The 19,155-nt window shown below is 54.0% G+C and overlaps 1 protein-coding gene and 1 long non-coding RNA gene across 18 annotated transcripts in view; one reads left to right on the forward strand and one right to left on the reverse strand.

Annotated features, from left to right (window-relative positions):
- ZMYND8 (zinc finger MYND-type containing 8) overlaps positions 1–12,562 on the forward strand; it is a 110,740-nt gene extending 98,178 nt beyond the window's left edge. For 6 of the 17 annotated variants that reach the window (XM_059706837.1, XM_059706836.1, XM_059706839.1 and 3 more), the window contains 7 exons: positions 562–640; positions 1,107–1,187; positions 2,421–2,660; positions 4,177–4,337; positions 5,303–5,369; positions 9,237–9,307; positions 11,160–12,562. In XM_059706837.1, coding sequence (XP_059562820.1) covers positions 562–640; positions 1,107–1,187; positions 2,421–2,660; positions 4,177–4,337; positions 5,303–5,369; positions 9,237–9,307; positions 11,160–11,369 — 909 coding nt within the window. In that variant the 3' untranslated portion in view covers positions 11,370–12,562. The remainder of the gene's footprint in view (positions 1–561; positions 641–1,106; positions 1,188–2,420; positions 2,661–4,176; positions 4,338–5,302; positions 5,370–9,236; positions 9,308–11,159) is intronic. The other 11 variants (XM_059706843.1, XM_059706847.1, XM_059706848.1 and 8 more) reach the window with 3 other exon arrangements.
- Positions 1–19,155, reverse strand: part of LOC132239867 (uncharacterized) — a 566,058-nt gene that overhangs the window by 130,565 nt on the left and 416,338 nt on the right. The window lies entirely within an intron of this gene.

Below are 19,155 nucleotides of genomic sequence, written 5' to 3' on the forward strand. Positions count from 1 at the left end.
GGGCCTGGGGAATCCAGTCGTGAAACGCTAAAATGCCCACTTCCAAAGTGACCACTTGTAAACATCGGCCTCCACCAGCTTCCCTCTCAGGCAGATTCCCTGCGAGCCAGATGCAGAAAGGGCACCAGGTGAAAGCAGAAGTGGCGGGGTTTCTTGAGGTCGCTGAGAGGGACACGTAGAAGGTGGGAATCCCAGGCAAAGTCATGGCCTGAGGAGGGCCTGGCGGGCCCAGCCTGGCGCTCAGGCGAAGGGAGAGTCTTCAGGAGGGTGCCTCGAGCGGCCTCGGCAGAGCGCAGCGTGCCTGGCAGGCGTGGGAGAGGCCCCAGGAGAGAGCAGCGAGTCACCTGGATATTTAGTTTTCTGAACCAGTGTCTTGTGCACTTGGGTTAACGCGCTGGCCTCTCTCTGGACGGTAGCCGTGTGGAGAGCAGCTGAGATCCAGGCTGCCTGCTCTCCTTCACCACCTGAGGTTGGCCTGACAGCCAGGAGAGCTCGGGCTCCTGGGCTCCGCGGGTGAGCGGCTCCCAGACCCGCCCTTCACGTCTCTCTCTGTCATTACAGATTCGCAGGCTGAGGATTGAGATCGAGAAGCTTCAGTGGCTGCACCAGCAGGAGCTCTCCGAGATGAAACACAACTTGGGTGAGGCCTGGGGAGGGGTCTGCCCCGAGCAGGGTCGGGGACGGGGAACGTCCCTGAACCCCTGGAGTCAGGCCCGATGCGAATTGAGTCAGATGTGCACCAGGGGTTGTCCGGCTCCTGGGGGGCCCACCGGGAGGACCCAGGCTCGAAAGCAGGTATCAAAGCCGCTCCTTTCCTCTCGGGAAAACACCAGCATCAACAAAATAACGGTAACAGCAGCACCCACAGCTCCGACTTATTAAACGCTTAACCTAGAACCAGAAACCTTCTGAAGCACTTTTTCATACGTTAGCCAGTTTAATTCTTACGGGAACCCTCGCGACAGAGGGCTCTCCGGTCCCAGTTTTCAGGTGAAACTGAGGCACAGACATGCTAAGGTAGATGTTCAAAATCGTGCCGCTGTGATTCGCATCCAGACTTGCCCCCCGAACCGCTGACTGTGGAGTTTTGAATATTGCCTGTGCAGCCCAGGCTGGAGACAGAGCTGCCCTGTTGGTCCCTGGGTTAGACGGGCTGCTGTTCCACCTACCATTCTGTGTAAATATTGGTAATTATTTTTTCCCAGAGGTAGAGCCTCTTTCTTCCAGGCCCTCATGTAATTATCAGTCCCAGGGTCAAGATGCTGCAAACAGACATAGGCTGTCTTTGTTGGGCAGGCCTGCCCAGCTGTGCCCACCGCTCCCCAGGGATAGAAGCGGGAGTCGCCCCGCAAACTCAGATCCTTATGAGGCCAGCCAGGGGAGCAGCCCTCCACTCTGTAGCGTGTTACCATCAGGAAGTTGTTGCTTCTTGTTTTTCTAGTCAGGTCAAATAACCTCTCTCTCTTTTTTTGTTTGGTCGTCTTCACCCGGGGATATTTTTCCATTGTTTTTTAGAGAGAGTGGAAAGGAGGGAGAGAGACAGGCAGAGAGAGAGAACGTGTTTGTGAGAAAGTCACATCAATTGGTTGCCTCCCACGCGTGCCCGAACGAGGGCCGGGGATAGAGCCTGAAACGGCTCCTTTACCAGGGATTAATTTTCCTTACTGCTCTGTTTAGGAGGGGGTCCTTCTTTAACTTCAGGAAGAGGATTTTGAGGAATTGGGGAACCATTTATTTTAATGTACAGGTCTCTCCCAGGTGGATTGCAAATGGACTTATTGTCTAAAGTAAAAGTAGAAAAATCTCAGTAGATTGAGCAGTTCCATCGTTGACCTGTTAGCATAATGATCAACCACAGTGCCCTGTCTCCATTGCCGCTGACCACACCAAAAAGACAGCATGTCTGAGTTCTAGTCACAGCTCTGCCCTTATTAGCTGTGTGCCTCAGTTTTCTCATCTGTGAAAAGGGTATTATAGTAGTACTTGCCTCATAGGATCAGTATCTGGATTAAATGAGTTAGGATTTCCAAAGTGCTTAGAACGCTCTCGGCATATAGCAGGTGCTGTGTAAGTACTCAGTAGGAAGAAAGGCTGGTGCTAATGGTAAAGTTCAGAGTGAGTTTAGTGGCAGTTGTTTTGTGGTTTTATATGAAGGCTTCCCACAGAACTACTGTGGTGCTGCCTTGATTGCTCTATCATTATTGAGATAATGTCCTGTTACTCTCATATATGATGAGGCAAATGTCATGCCGTTGTGACACGCGCCCATTTTACAGATGAAGACGTTGGGGCTCAGGGAGGGGTGTCACACAGCTAGGGCTATCTCCGAGCCGGGGTTTGCCTCAGATCTGGTCTGAACAACCCCTGCCCGGGCCCAGGGACAGGCGATGGAGCCAGTGTCCTCTCCCCTCCTCTGCCAGAGCTGACCATGGCGGAGATGCGGCAGAGCCTGGAGCAGGAGCGGGACCGGCTCATCGCCGAGGTGAAGAAGCAGCTGGAGCAGGAGAAGCAGCAGGCGGTGGATGAGACCAAGAAGAAGCAGTGGTGCGCCAGCTGCAAGAAAGAGGCCATTTTCTACTGCTGCTGGAACACCAGCTACTGCGACTACCCCTGCCAGCAGGCCCACTGGCCCGAGCACATGAAGTCCTGCACCCAGTCAGGTGCGGCCACGCGGGGCGTCTCCAGCCCAGCTCCCCGGGGACCACAGGCCACAGGAGGCTGACTCGGAGGGGAGCCTTGCCCAGCCCCTCCTCCGTCCGTCACTCAACACACTGTCTCTGTTACACACACACACACACACACACACACACACACACACACAGCAGAGACTACAGGTGCAGGCTTTGGAACCTCTGGATTCTTGGTGTTATTTGCCCCAAGTGTGGGGCTTGCAGTGCCAGCCCAGATGAGTTTAGTTTCATGCGAGTTGCAGCGGTTCCCAGCGGGGAGCCATGTCTGTGTCCTGTCCCCCACGGGGTTGGCGGTGACTGCAGACATCTGCGGTGGTTACAGCGGAGGGGTGGCTACTGCCATCGAGAAGGTAGAGGCCGGGGATGGGGGCACAGGGTGGTTGCCCACACGGAGCATGATCTGATCGGTATCTGTCATGATACCGAAGTGGCGAAGGCCTGCTGTTTAGGGGATCCGGGACTCAGGGCTTTCAGTCGTAAGGATTCCAGTTCTGGTGAAGGAAACGTCTTGGTGTGGAACTGATCCAGTCTTGCAATCTCTTTCTAGCACCTGGCACGCGGGTCTCAGCCAGGAGCCTCCGGCAGGAGACACTGTCCCGTTAGAATGGATTAATGCTATTTTAAAAACAGTGTTTCCAGCTAGCTTTTATTGATGGCAAATAATATTAGCTATATGTGCTTAGAACTAGAAGTGTCCATTTTAAGTATTTAAATGTAAAAGCCATCAATAATATGACGAGGTAGTGTGCCTGTAGATTGGCAGGATTTTCCAAGGTGACGGCGTCAGAGGCCAGGTGTGAGAAGCACCTTCAATAACCTCCCGTTAAAAGTTGTTGTTTTTTCTAAAAAGACGAGTTTAAACCATACATTGCTGTGTCCTTTAACCTTCTTCAGGGAGATTTCTTCTTCTAGTGACTTTGAATCCCCCAGGTTCTGGAATGTGTCTGATGGCCCCTTGCGTTGTTACGCGACGGCCAGAGTCCCTCCTGGGTCCCTTCTGCTCTCCTGTCTTTGCAGCATCATAATGTCCCCTCTCCCGAAATTCTCCCACATCCCTGGTTTTCCAGTTGTCCAAGTTTCTTCTGTCCCCCGAGGCTCCGTGCCTCTGACCATCGTGTTGCCTTTCACGTGGGTTTCCCCCGCCTCCTCTGAAGGAGGCAGCTGCATGGGGCTAAACTCGTTCTGGAGCTAGAGCTTAGGAAGCTTGCCATGCTGGGTGAGCGGTAGCTGGCTCCTCCCTCGGGCCTTCATTTATTCTGTGAACCTGCTTTCGTCTCCAGAATCATTTAGGAAAACACAAATTCCTATAAGCGTGACCCTGTTTTCACACAGGTCTGGATTCCAGCTTCTGGAAAACGGGAGGCCTGGCCCCCTTGGGGGGTGGGTCGGTGTGCGGCGCCGTGGCGTGCCCATGTGCTGGGGTCCCTGGAGGTCCGGAGGCCACGGCACTGGGCTTACACGTGGCTTCTCTCCCCGTCACCCCCAGCTACCGCCCCTCAGCAGGAAGCGGATTCCGAGTCCAACACAGAAACACTAAACAAGTCCTCCCAGGGGTCCTCCTCCAGCACACAGGCCGCCCCTTCAGACACAGCCAGCGCCTCGAAAGAGAAGGAGACGTCTGCTGAGAAGAGCAAGGACAGCGGCTCGGTGAGCACCCGCACGCCATGGGGCGACGCCGATCCCCTGGGCCAGGAGAGTCTGTCCCCGTCCCCAGGCCTGCCTCCCCCGAAACTCGCCCGTTGCAGTAGATGGTCCGTCTTCAAGGTGGGGCAGTCAGGCTGCGGGGGGGATGGGTCTTAGCAGGTGTTAGCAGGTCGCCTTCTCACCGGCGGGCACCGGGCGGGGCAGAGGAGCATGGAGTCCAAGGTGACACTCGAGTGACTCGACAGCTGCTCCCCTGTCGAGGTTTAGAGCAGCCTTGTCTGGGAGAACTTTCGGTGGTGAGGGGCGTGCTCTGAGTCTGCGCTGCCCAGTCTGCAGCCACGAGCCACACGGGGGTGGGAGTTCCTCTGATGCCCATCGTCGCGTGGGACTCGAGGCTGCGGTGGGGCAGTGGGGGCCGCCTCTCTCCCTGCCCCGCGTGGGGAGTGTCCGACGGATTGTCTGTCAACAGCATTGTAGGTGGCATGTGGGTCATTTTCTACATTTTTGGTCATAATGACTTCACTTCAGTGTGTGTGAGGAGAGAAATCAGTCATTGTCCCACCAGTCAGCACCCTTTGATTCCAGTGATATTTCCTCGTGAGAGGTGAATGTGAAATACAAGGGAATTGACACAGTTTTGGAGGAATAGACTTCCTCTTTGGAGATGGCAGAGCTCTGGAGGGCTGGCAGGCCACTGGCGGAGGTGCGGAGGCAGCGAGTTCTGGGAGCTGAGGCTGAGGGTTGAGTCAGGGCCGCCCCGGGGCTGTGGTCCAGCCTGTCGGGCCTGGGGACAGCGCACAGGTGGGGGGCCACCCCCGCTGACCTGCCTCCGCTGCCTGTGTCACCGGGCAGAGGGCACAGAGGTGCCCCGGGGGCAGAAATGAGCACCCCCAAGGATCCCTGGACTCCCCTGGGGGCTCCATGGGCCCCGGTGCCGTGAGTCCATCTCTCTCTCTTTGTATTTCTAGACCCTCGACCTTTCTGGCTCCAGGGAGACGCCCTCCTCCATTCTCTTAGGCTCCAACCAAGGCTCTGGTACGTTGCCCCCTGGTGGGTGAATGGCGCGCTCATTCCACGCGGGCAGAGGGGAAGCCATTTCCTTAGAGAGAACTTGAAGGGTTAAGGGATGTCCAACTGCCGTGGATCCTTAGGGATCCTTGGGGGTGCCCTGGGCGGGTCAGTGGGGGTGAGGGAGTGGCTGGGCAAGACAGCTGTCAGACACCTCTAAAGTGACCAGTGTTTGCCTGTACAGTAAGTCCTCACTGAATGTTGCCGATAGGTTGTGCAACGTGAAGCGAAACAATGTTTAACGGAACCGGTGTTATTGTAGGCCAGTGGCTGTAAGCATCAATCTTGTAATGAAGTGACGCTGAACGAAACGGTGTTATTGAGGACCTGCTGTGTTTACTTCCTGGGGATCCACATAGGACTTCATCTGGACAGGGGGTTCCGTTGTGGACCTGGGTGGGTAGGAGATGTGCTTGGGGGTCGGGCAGCCCTTCTGCCCCCAGGGAAATGACCACGATAAATGAAGCCGAGGGACACGATTCCCAGCACCTGTGTTTGGTGGATGAGGGCACTCGAGCCTCTAGGGAAATGAAGAAAAATTTTAGGTGGATGGATGATCTTTCTGTAAAAACCGTTCCTCTTGGGAATAAACAAACGGGCAGGCTGCATTGGGAGATTTTCCAAGACTGAATTTTGGTTTTTCTCTTCTGTGAGATTCGAGCTGTCCTCCTTTCTGGCCCGAGGGTCTTTGTCCTGTACCCTCTACACCTGTTGTGGGTCATTCCAGAAGGCTTCCAAGAAGGTATCTTCACTGAGGACAATTCTGCTTAATTCAAGGTTTTTCAGCTCTAAGATCTCTCTCTGCTGGATAATTCAAAAATTTTCTCTCCCTTTTGCATATTGAGTGTGTGGCGGATGCAGTGATTTTCATTGTTAGTGTGGCATGAGCTGGTTTTAGGGAGAATATGAACTTGGCATTGAATGCAGTTGAACCACCTGTTGAAAAAGTAACTCCCCCCCCCCGCTTCCATTCCTGATAGAATAGGTGCATTTTGGTGCTAAGATGTCTTTTCTTGATATCTTCTAGTCCTCTTTCTAACACAGAGAGAGCAGACTTTAGACCTGAGCAGCATGGTACCCACTTAACAAATTAATACTACAACTTGCTTTTCGCTGTGTTTATTTGTAGAGTTGCCTTCTATATAGGGGCAAGGATTAATGATTTCCTTCCTTGGGTGGTGCTATAAAAGCGTCCGTTTTATTTAAGTTTAAGAATGAGTTTGAACTTAAAACATGAACTAAGCGGTATGTGGGAGGATTGTGGGTGTGTCAGCATTGTGCAGGTGGAGCGGGAAAGGCCCACGGTGGAGAAGCGCTGTTTCAGACAGGGGGCGCTGTTGCGGTTGTGCGGCAGCAAAGGGGTGGGGTCCACAGGCTGATGGGGAGCGGCTGATGCCGAGGTGCGTGGAACCTGCTGGAATGAGCCGGGCGGTAGACAGGACTGTGCTTGGGCACTGCATCGTATCCCCGCTCGGAGGCGAACGAGGTGTATCCCAGCCCAGGGGTCAGCAGACTCTGTGAAACTTGGGACCACATGTAAATACTTCAAGCTTCTCGGGCGGCATGGGCCCCTGCCGGGTGGAAGCAGACATAGGTAATATGTCAGTCGGAGAGGATGGCCACGCTCCAGTGAAACTGTTTGGAAAAATAGTCCCTGGGCTGGATCTGGGCCATCACTGGCTGACTCCAACCTAAAGCGCACAACCCAAGAGGGTGGAAAGAAGGTTCTGTTTTATAGGAACTAAGTAACCTGCAGGAGAGAGGAGGCAGGACGCTCTGGTAGATGCTGGTAGACGCTCTGGTAGGTTTGGTCCAGGTGGGTTTTGGGGAGAGCATGATCCCCAGGAGTCTGTGGACTGGGTGGAGTAGCAGGAGGGGGAGGGACCCCCCCCCCCCCAGTTCTACTTTGGATTCCTGGAGAGTGTGCAGCACTGGACTTTCTGCAGAAGGTTGAGGCGCACAAGACTTGGTTGAGTGTCTCGGGCGCCAGGCGCAGAGCTAGGGCTGGGAGTTCAGTGGTGAGCAAGACAGACAGTTCCCCTTCGACCTCCTCGTGCGTCTGACTTAGCTTCTGCCATCCTTGCTGTTGGGGACAGTGCAGGTGACACCTCGTGGCGGGCAGTGGGCTCACTAGAACGCCGGGGTTTCTGAGCTCTTTCTAGGCATCTGGTACCAGGATGGCAGGAGGAGGGAGGAGTCCAGTTGGAAGGGAGAAGGGTTTAGCAGGGCGTCTGAGCTTCCTTGGGGTGGGCATGGGCCTGTTGTCTCTTAATTTAACAAGTGTGAATAAAGCATTATGTGCATATAATTAGAGGAAATAAAACCGTACAGGGAGCATCGATGCCCAGTCCCAGCCTCACTGCTGTGTATAATGCGTGGGGAACTTACCTCCTTATTTGTGACTAATGCCCTTCCCTATGCTTCTGTTTCTGGACTTTATCTTTAGAAGTTGCTCCTTGATTTCCAGCTTTAAAAGATGAGAGTTAGGCATTCGTGGAATATAATGAACAACACAAACTGATGAACAAAAAACCGAACCAGAGACAAAGCATCGAACAGACTGTCCAACCTATGAGGGAAGGCCGGGGGCGGGGGGTGAGGGGGTAAGAGATCAAGCAAAGGACTTGCATGCATGCATATGAGTTACATAACCAATGGACACAGACAGTACGGGGGTAAGGGCATGTGCTGGGGGGTGGGAGCGGCCGGGGAGAGGCCAATGGGGGGAAAAGGAGACTCGTGTAATACTTTAAACAGTGAAGAATCCAAATTTAAAGAAACAAAAAAGATGAGCGTTAGGGTCATAGATGACATCTCTCCCATTTCATCCCAAGTGACTTGTCACTATTTTATGTCTCTGTGAGTCCCCCGGTCAGATACAAGTCTTACCCTCTGGTTCCTATTCTGCCAGCTCCAGGCAGTCCTGCTCGGTCCCCTGGCGGCCCGTCTCCTCCCTCACTTCTCCTACCCCGTCCTGTCCAGACTCCCACCTTCTCCGCTCTGACTCGCCTTCATCGAGGCTGAGGATGGGAGCTGTTCTGTAACTGCAGTTTCTTCTCGCTGGAGGCTGGGCCCGGTCTGGGGAATTGAAATGCACGGACCTGTGTGTCTGTCACTGGGGCCGTCCCCTTGGTCTCCGCATCCATGTGCTGGGATTACAGTCCCGTTCCTGTGCGGCCTGCTTTTTCCTGGAGTTCCTGTCTCCCCCTTGGTCGTGTCTCCAATCATTTCCTAACGAGCTCTTCACTGTTCTCAGTTACTCTATGGAGACCCCTTTCATGCCACTCACTTTTGGCGCTTCGGTTTCCGATGTGATTGGTTGGTGTCCTATCATCGGAGCTGAGAACGTGGCTCCCTTGACAGCGAGTCTGTAGCCCCGCCCTCAGCCCGCCGCCCCTGTGCACCTCCCTCGCCTCCCTCCTCCCTGCTCTGTGTCCACCGAGCCCTGGATTAGCTACTACCTGCCCTCAGCAGTCGGCATTGCCTGGTGCCGCCTCCCACCTTGCTGTGGTCTGGCGCCTGTTTCCCTGGCTGAGTTAGGCTGTTGGCAGAGTTCATGGCTCTGAGGATTTTGCTTTCAAATGTTGAGGACCTGTGGCTTCCAGAGTTGCTTTGATGTCGTGTGTATCTCATTTCAACCTGTAATGCCGTGCCGTGTCCAGCGATCCTGCTTATGGTCTCGTATGCATTTTGAAAAAGCTTTAGTCTCCTGTGAACCACTAAGTGGAGGAGCAGTGCTAAGAGCAGTGGCCTAACGAGGGCCAGCAATGGTGAGCACGTGGGGGTGTGGTCTCGAGCGGATAGACTCTGAGGATGCCTGTGCTATCTCTTCAGTTAGCAACAACCTGCCTCTGCCCCAACCGCCACAGACCACCAGCCGCACCCCACCTAGCCGGCCCAGAAGTGTAAGTATGACCCCGCCCCCCGGAGCCGCCCGGACTCACTCCTGGCGTGCGAAGGCTGGGGTGTGTCCTCTGCGGTTCTTCTGAGTGATGGGTCTTGCTTTGGCTTGTACTTCTTCGTAACTGGGCCTCTGGTGGCCATGGAAACGGCCAGAGCGTACGGTTTAGCTTCTCGAGGGGACATCCTCGCTCTTTCCATAAAAGCTCCCAGGTGAACACCGATCCTCCCCTGCAGTGATCGGCCGTACCAGCTAGCGCCGAGTCCCGTCCATGGGAGGGGGTAGGCCCTACAGGTGCCGTCCCAGCTCAGCCCGCGCCCATTTCTTCTGCTTTCACCCGAGCAGGGGGACTGGATGTGGCGTGACTGCATCGTTGCAGGATTTCCTCACATTTGGAGATGACCAGCCACAGCACTCCCCAAAGCCCTTCCAGAAGAACTGATGGTATGGGCCAAGCAGGTCAAACTCGCGGCTAACACGGGCCAAATAAAGAGGCGTGTGGCCGGCAGGCCGCGAGCTTGACCTGCTTGATGTAGGCAGCGCAGATCGGGCAGCAGGCTATGGAGAGGTCCAGTCAGGGCTGTTACGGTAGAGCCGGCCCGTGAGAAGTACAGATTGGTCGTTACAAAATAGTCCGAGGGACATACCGTACAGCATAGGAAGTACAGTCAGTAATGTTGTTAATAACTAGGTATGGTGTCAGGGGGATCACTTTGTAAAGTTTACGATTGTCTAAGCCCTATGCTGTACACCCTAAACGAATACAAAATAATACTGAATGTAAACTAACTGAAAATATATATAAAAAAAGAAAGGCCGCCCCCTGGCCCCCGCTCCGCAGGCTCCTGCCCTGCGGGTCAGGGATGCAGTGACTGAGGAGCTCCTCTGCGTGAGGCCCTCACCTTGGAGATCCTTCCATTCTCTTCCCGGCCCTCCAGACCCTCCAGAAACGGCTCAGGACTAGCCAGGCGATAAGACGCGTCACCCCCAGACGGTGACATGGCCCCTCCTCCCTCGTTTCGATTTCTGTCTCTAAACTTGAAGTTGACGTCTTCAGTCAGCTATTACCCCACCCCCACCCCCCGGAGAAATCGTAAAAGTTTTGCCCCGTCTGTCTGAGCTGGTAAATGGCCTCGGATGTGCAGGACCCGGTGGCTTGCTGCCAGGGCTCCCGTAGGCGCCTGTCCAGGGAGCCGCGCTCCTGGCCCGTTCGACTGCATTACAGGTATCGCCCGGCTCTCGGCTCCTCGTTTCTCACTCGCCTGTGGTCTGAAGCTGTCTCGGGTCCGACTCAGTTCCACACTCTCTGGTGGCCCCCCGGCTTGTCCTTCCTGGGGCCGGTGGTCTGTGCTCCCAGCTGGCCTTGGCCGCTCTGGTCCACGCTCCTCCTCCTCCTCCTCTATGACCTGCTCCTCTGGGTGGTTTGGTGTGAGTCTGTTTTTCCAGTTTCCTGTAAATGGATCAAAGAAGCTTGAGGTTGATGTAAGTCGGTGGGTCACACGTCACACTTGGGTGCCTTTTCCTGTGCCTGAGGGTGGCTACAGGCGCACGGGGTGCTTGGTGTCACGTCCTGGGGCTGCCCAGTGTGGGTGCCGCACCGGAAAGGCCTTCCTTGGCCATTTCCTCTCTGATCTTTGTTCTCCGTGAGCATGACACCCTGTCTTTCCAACCCGCTCTGTTAAGTCCTAAGAAAGGAAGCCGTTCTGCCTTGGTCCTCTGCAGACCACCCCCCAGGAGGCAGGGGCGGCAGTGTTCACCCCTCGGCGCTGTGCGGGCACGCTGTGCGGCCGGGGAGCTCTGCTCCGGTGCAGGCGGCGGGAGCGCTGAGCCCTTCTCTCTGTTGCTTTTCCTCCCAGACCATCCCCGGGGCAGCAAGTCCGGCGGCTGGAGCGGCAGCGATGAGAAGCGAGGATCGTCGCGTTCCGAGCACAACGCCAGCGCCAGCTCGAAGAGCCTCCTCCCGAAAGAGTCTCGGCTGGACCCCTTCTGGGACTAGGGACAAGCCGTCCGCCCCCCGGAGGAAGAAGGCAGACCCCGGGCCGCCGGGGAGCGGCGCGGACACGTGAGGCGGGAGACCACCCCCTCCGGCCCCGAGGACTCCACACAGACCCGGCCTTTCTTCCCACCGAGGGTCCCACACTACACACGCCCCCCGTAGCTCTGAGGACCGTCCACCCACAGGACTCACGCTTTAGGTGTAAATAATGTACAATTTGTGGATGTCGCTGAACTTAGAGTACCTTCCCCTTTTTATATTTGTATTGACTTTAACTTATAAAAAAGAGAAAAGAAAAAGAAAAAAGAAAGGCGATTAGAAAAACACACCCAACCACACAAAGGACGTTCTGGTGTTGGAAGGGGTGGGCCGTGCCCGTCCGTCCGGAGGCGGCACCGGGACCGTGAGTTCCTTCCGGCGCAGGTTCCGTGCTGCCGTGGGCACCCCCCATCAGGCCATCGCCCCTTCCCTTCCCGACACCGCGCTGCTGCTTCATCAGATGCGAGCTCTCTGGGCCCGGAGGACGCAGAAGGACGCGGGCAGGAGCTCGCTTCTGGGACGCTCCTCCTAAAAGGGAAAACCCAGTGTCCTTGTTTACAGACGAGAAGCAGAAACCAGCCCCGCTCAGCGCAGCGCAGGAGAGAAGGACACCGGGCGTTTCGAGTCCTCGGGAACCGAGAGCAATCTCTCTTGTGCGTGGTGGCTCCTTCCGACACACTCACGCACTGGGGGAGAGGGCCTGTGCTTTGCGGCAGGGAGGACGGCCGAGCCTGGGAGGAAGCATGTCTGTAGTATTTATACGAGGGGATTTTACGTTTTTATGTAAGCATGAAACCAAGGCAGTGTGAGAGGACACGCCCGCCATGCTGTCTGTTACACTACGAACGCCGTGGCCCCATTTTGTTTGTTGTGTAAAACAAAAAGCATTGAGCAAGCAGAGGGGGATGTATGTATATGAGGAAATTGTACGATATCATTCCAGCCCATCTTGTTGTACATTTTAGTCTCGTTTACTTTCTCTTCATTGCTGATAAGAGGATGCGGACTGTACAGTTTCCAGCTAGTTACCCATCTTAGAGAAGAAGTAAGAAGGCTGTATTAGAGGAAAACAGGAGAGAAAGAACATTTGTGAATTGCAGTTATCAAAAAAAAAAATAGCCTAGCTGGCCTTATTTGTGAAGCATAATTGCTTTTAGCATATGGAAGTATTTTTTCACATTTTCTTTGTATAAAATTTGTATTAAACTTAAATATCTTTTTTGACGGCGGTGTTTCTTTGTGACTGAGCCAGTAGACTCACAACACGGTATGCTCTTTGGGGTTCCTCCCCTTCTCCCCAGTTTCTTCAGACTCCTCACCTTTTTAAAATTAAACTGTTTTGGAAAAATGGCTTGGTCGTCCTCAAATCTGCAGTTTTCCATTGGGTCTGGATGGCCGCGTCAGGTTTTCACGGCCAAACACAGAGGCCAGGCCGTGAGCGGCCGCGCACATCTCCACGGCGGTGGGCACATCAGCAGTAAGGGCCCCTCGTCCAGTGCCCTGAGTGTTTTTGACCCAGATGTGAAGCAAGGGAAATCCTGGGTCAGTCTCGGAAAAACAGTGGGAGGGAGGGAGTTCCTCCCTGGCCAGGATGGAGGCCTCACTCCGAGCTGAGTGGGCAGCACGAGACTTCACATTGCCCGGCCCACCCTGGTCACTGAAATTTCATGTGTGATGCATGGATATATATCTATTTCATCCGTTTAAAAATATAAACGTTAGTCACAGCTCACAGGCTGTACAGAATCGGAATGGGCTGCGTTGGCCTTCGGGTCATTTGCTGTGACAGGAAGCGAACAGGAATTTAAAAATAATTTCTTGCCCTAGCTGGTCCGGCTCAGTGGATAGACCATCGGCCTGTGGACTGCAGGGTTGGCTTCTGGTCAGGGGCACATGCCCAGGTTGCAGGCATGACCCCCAGTAGGGGGCGTGCAGGTGGCAGCCGATGAATGATTCTTCTCATTAATAATGTTTCTATCTCTCCCTCTCTGAAATCAATAAAAATGTATTAAAAAAACAAAAAATATTTCTTCTTCAATTGCAGCTGATATCACTATTATGTTAGTTTCAGGTGTAAAGCATAGTGATTAGACACTTAGAAGGTGATCACCTGATAAGTTAGTACAAGATGGGATATTTTGGAGCAGCGGTCGCCAACCTTTCAGACCTCACGGACCACCAGTGACCCGCGGACCACCAGTTGGCGACTGCTGGTTTAGAGTAGGACCAAGGGGTTCTGAAGGTGGGTTCACTAGCTCTTAACATGAGGAGCCTCTCTTGGGAGGGGACATTTGACCTGAATCCTGAATGAAGAGCTGGCTGTGGGATGAGTCGGTGGGTGAGCATCCAAGACAGAGTGAGCCAGCAAGTGCAAAGGGCCTGGGGCAGGTGTGAACTTGACGTGCTTAATGAATAGCAAGGAGGCCGGTGTGGCTTAGATGAGTGAGAGAGGCAGGGAGGCCACTGTTTGTGGGGCGTGGTCCGAGGCCTTCCCACAGTGGGCTGTGATTTTCTCTTTGTCCTTGGTCAGGAGTCAACCCAAAAAGTGCTGTTCGCTATTCTCATGTGACCTCCCACTGGCCCTTGTAGAAACAGGCCCAGTGAGTGACTAGCTCAAGACTACAGAACTCTTGAAATCTAACTGAACTATTGAACTGCTCTTTCTGGAGATGGAGTATTCTTGTCATTTTTTAACTTCAAAAATGTTTAGTTTCCTTTTTTATTGGGCATGGATGTGCACCTTCCCGGCATCCTCTCATTTTATCCTGAAGACCACGGAGTGGGTGGCACAGCCCCATTTTAGGGGAAGAGGCCGAGGCTGTGAGAGGGGAAGGCATAGTCACCCCACTGTCATCTTTCGGCTCCAACAAGGCAGGCCCTTTCTCGTCTCTGGGCCCTTGCTTGGCACGCCCTGCCGTGTTGTTCTCCAGGTCATCCTTCAGATGCCACCTCTGTAGCCACTCCCCACCCACAGCCCTGTTATCCTCTGTCTCGGACGCTTTTTAAAAGTAAGTTCTTACTGATTTTTAGAGAGGAAGGGAGAGAGAGAGAAACATCATGAGAAATATTCATCTGCTGCCTCCTGCACACCCCTTACTGGGGATCAAGCCTGCAGCCTCGGCATGTGCCCTGACGGAATCAAACCGGCGACCTCATGGTACACATAGGACACTCAATCCACTGAGCCACACCGGCCGGGCAGTCTCAACCTCATCCCCGGTCAAAGTTTACTGTCTCCTTCACTGCTGTGTCCCCTAATCTCACCCGACTCCAGGCCTCGCCACCCTGGCCGCAGCTTCCTGTACAAGAAAGTAGAGAAATGGTTATTTTCAAATAAATTGTTGCATTTCACTTTTCCTATTGACTTCACTAGGTAATAGTCATAGGCCTCAAATGTGAGAAGGGGGCCCTGGGTTAGTCCCGCCCAGCCACCCGGGTCTCCGGCCTGTGCGTCCCCGAGTCCACATTTGCAAACCAACGCAGAGGGTGTTTCCTCCCCCTTTCTGTGCACAAGTGGCAGCGTTTGATACACACTCTTCTGTCCTGTCCCCTTTTTTATGTGACCTAAAGCCTGGCTGCTGCTCCATGTTGTTACGGTCTAGCGCGGCCCTGCATTGTGGGAGAGGACAGTGCCTGTCACAGCCCTCAGTTGAGGGTATGCAGATGGTCACAGCCCTCAGTTGATGGCATGCAGATGGGCAGGGAAACAGGGAGGGGCCCCTGGGACTCATCCCAGGCGGCTGTGCGGGAGGGTCAGGAGTGGTCAGATAAGAGGGGAAGGACTTGGCCGATCCAGACAGGACTGGGGGCCCTTCTTCCTCTGACTGTAGTCTGGGTCCAGCGTTTCCAGATGCCCAATGTCTCTGACTCCATGAATGAGGAGAGGAGGGAGGGCACCATGGGCTCTGCCATGGTCCTTGCTCTTTTCTCTTAGCAACGGCCAGGCAGGGGCCAGGACCGGCCAGGATGGTCTAGGGGTGATCGTGAATGCAATTAAGTTCTCTCGCCACCTGGTGGCCACTATGCAGAACTGCAGCCCCGAGAGCTGGAGCAGGGAGAAAGGTGGGCTGAGTGGTTCATTCAGGGCGCTCTGTATGAGCAGCAAGGAGGCCGGTGGGGCTTAGGTGGGTGAGAGGAGCAGGGAGGCCGCCGTTTGTGGGGGGTGGTCCGAGGCCTTCCCACAGTGGGCTGTGATTTTCCCTTTGTCCTTGGTCATGAGTCATCCCAAAAAGTGCTGTTCGCTATTCTCATGTGACCTCCCACTGGCCCTTGTAGAAACAGGTCCAGTGAGTGACTAGCTCCAGGCTACAGAGCTCATGAAATCTAACTGAACGATCGAACTGCTCTTTCTGGAGATGGGGTACTCTTGTCATTTTTTAACTTCAAAAATGTTTAGTTTCTGGAGACAAGTGCTGAACAAAACCGGTGCGGCCTCTGCCCTGACCCACCTGCTGTCCTCACTGGGAAGCCCCGTCAAATGTGCATATAACGCTGGGGCCGCGCACTGACGGTAGACGAGCAGGGCGCGGGGAGTGCGATGGTGTGACTGCCTACGGCCCCTCTGAGAAGCTGCCTGTGAGCACACACTCACAGAGCCGGGGGACGGAGCCGGGGTTTCTGGGGCAGCGATTCTAAACTCCGGCTGAACACTGGAAGCACCTGGGAGATATAAAACAAACCAGAAATGCCCAGATGCCACTTCCCTGGTAACGACAACGGTCTCTCTCGGGCTCGGGCATCTGTACCGTTTGCAAAGCTGCTCAGGTGCCCCTAATGGGCAGCCAGAACTGAGAGCTACTAACCTGGTTGCAGGAACATCCCAGGTAGAAGGAAGAGCAAAAGTAAAAGGCCTGAGGCGGGAACCTGGCATCGTTCGGGAAAGAAGGCAGGAGCCAGAACGGAGGGCTCTGGGGAGGGGGTGGGGCTGAGGAGCTCAGAGAGGGAGAGAGGGCGGCTGAGGTGGGAGGTGAGATGGGTGTGTCTGCATTGGTTAAACCTAGGTTCCACGTGGGTGTATCTGACAATTGAGTCTAAGTACCTGAGATATTTAATTGGCTGAACCTGGATACCATCTTGGTCTATCAGATAGACCAAATGGTCGGCAAACTGCAGCTCGCGAGCCACATGTGGCTCTTTGGTCCCTTGAGTGTGGCTCTTCCACAAAATACTGACTTCTGCGCAACAGCCACGAAGTTTCAGTCGCACTGTAGGTGCGCACCCGCACGTGGTATTTTGTGGCTCTCGAGCTTCAGTTTGCCGACCACTTGGTCTATCTGATCGACCAAAATGGTATCCAGGTTCAACCATCTGATCATCTGATTGGTTGAGAGTAGTTCACGTACTTACAGTCCACCTGCAAGGGAGGCTGGAGATGTGAGATTCTGCCTGCTTCTGGTGCAGACTCCTGAGGTGGGAAATCGTCCACACAAAAGGCCCCGGGTTGACAAAAACATTGATAGCACCCACTGCAGAACTGTCCAAAGTTTCTGTCAGTCAGGTCAGTCATAGAGAGCAGAATCTATCCAGCCAGTTAGAGCAGAAGGGTTTGGTAAACCCACAGGTGTGGAATCTGTACTGTGTCAATTTGGCTAGGCTGGGAACTACATTTCCCAGAATCCCTTTCCTTGAATGGTTCTAAGTTAGAATTGACCAAAAGAGCAACTTGTGTGAGATTTTTGAAGGTGGATAGGGAAGCAGTGTTAGGGGCAGAAACAGAACACTGGGGACTAGCTATTAGTTATAAGAAATACTTAGGAGAACTATTCATCATGCGCTGTTAACTGTGATTGTTTTTGTTCTGATTAAAGACAGCACATTCTAACCTGGCGGGGAGTTATACAGGGGACCCGGGAGCTCACCTGCAAATGCTGTTCATCCTCTCCATCGGGAGGTGCCTGTTATATAACAACCTTGTTGAGGAAAGGAAACAATGGAGTCTCGGACGTCCCCTGCCCTTTGCAAACCCTCAGCCCACGTTGCTTGTAACCATTATACCCATTCTTACTCCTTTTGCCCACTTCCCCACGTAATCTGCGTCCTTGTACCCCATATCAGCCGCTGGCTTATGGGGGGAGGGTGCAGAGCAGATTTTCGTGGGTGACCTGCTGCTCCCCCATGCTGCCGGCATTATTGTAATAAATGCTCATATATGATTCAACCTGTCCCTGCTGAATTGGCTCAAATAGTGCCAGGCAGCCGACCCCTTGGTTGTCCAGTTTCAGCTGCAGCCTCTTTCCTTGCAAGGTCACTGTGGCGAAACCTGGCGACAGACAGCTGCAGACGTGGCAGCAGGCTCCCTGGCCCTTGCTGACCTCAGCGCTGCGTCCAGGTCTTCTTGACTCCTGGACTCCAGTGCCTGGCCCACCCCTGGATGGTTGGCTGCAGAAGTGAGGGCTCCCCGTTGATTTATCTACTCACTCGGGTGGCTGGATGTGCCCCACGGCTTTTCAGATTGCCTGGCTGTTGACCCCCTATTCCCCCTTTCAGACCCTCACTTCCCCAGCTCCTCCCACCCCGGGATAAGGTCCAATTCCCATCAGATATTACTTACGCCAAACACCTGGGCCAGACCTGGCTGCCTCCCTGATTGGATCTGATTGGGACATGATGCGTATTTACAGAATCACTAGGAAGATGGAGAAAGCCACACGGCGGGACTGAGTCACCAGTGGGAGTGGGGGTTGCGGTTGAGGATGGGTGGGGGTGGTGCTGCTCCCGCAGGATCAGGTCGGCCCGCACCAGCTTTGCTCTGGTCAGCACCTGCAGGCACACGCCCCCTGTGCAGCCACCGTTCTCCCCACTGACCTCGTACCTATACAGTCTCTGACCGCACTGACTGGGGGCCCTACCGGCTCCAGATCCTGGCTGTAAGGGAGTCTGCGGGGCAGCTCCAGCTTTCTGGCCTCTTCAGCTCAGGAAAGCACAGCAGAAGGAGGGGTGGCTGGATGTCGAACAAGCCAGTTCTCACCGAGATGTGGCCGGGGATTAAACCTTTGGCTTTGCCATCTGGGCCAGGACATGGTGTTAATGGGAAACCGTTGTCTACCTGGCCCAGCATATAGCCCAAGGCCAGGGCAGTTGGGCACTAGACAGCTTGTTAAAACAACCCAGCACTGACCTTCGTTCACCTTGATAAACGGAAGAAGAAGGGAGGTTCATTTATGCAGCATCTCCTATATTTCAGGCAATTTACGTACATTGCATTGTAATAACCTGCTTTTTGCAGCTGATAACATCAGGCCCAGAGAGACTGAGAAAGCGGCCTGAGGTCACACAGCTATTTAGTTGCAGAAGCTGAACTTGACCCCAGTCTGATGACACACAAAAAATGCCTGCTCTTAACCATTACTATACCTTTGTCACTATTGGAGAAGCTTTTGTATAAAAGCCACTCATTCACTCACTCACTCATTCATTCTTAATTAGGTACTCATTCTCAGCTGGGCAGTTTCAGGTGCTGGGGACAGTGGTGGACAAAACGGACAGAGGTACTGCCTGACTGGTGTGGCTCAGTGGTTGAGCATTGACCTATGAACCAGGAGGTCACGGTTTGATTCCTGGTCAGGGCACACGCCCGGGTTGCGTGCAGGAGGCAGCCAGCCGATCAATGATTCTCTCTCATCATTGATGCTTCTATCTCTCTCTCTCTCTCTCCCTTCCTCTCTGAAATCAATAAAAAATATTAAGAAAGAGTAGTATAAAGAAAAACCACACAAAAACAGACAGAGGTAGATATAGGGTAGTGGTTAAGATGGGAATTACAAACTGCTCCCAGGGCCAGGCCGAGAACAGAAACCAGAGGAACAAGTTGGGGGGGG

This window comes from Myotis daubentonii, chromosome 8, assembly GCF_963259705.1.
Source record: "Myotis daubentonii chromosome 8, mMyoDau2.1, whole genome shotgun sequence".
Classification (NCBI taxonomy): Eukaryota; Metazoa; Chordata; class Mammalia; order Chiroptera; family Vespertilionidae; genus Myotis; species Myotis daubentonii.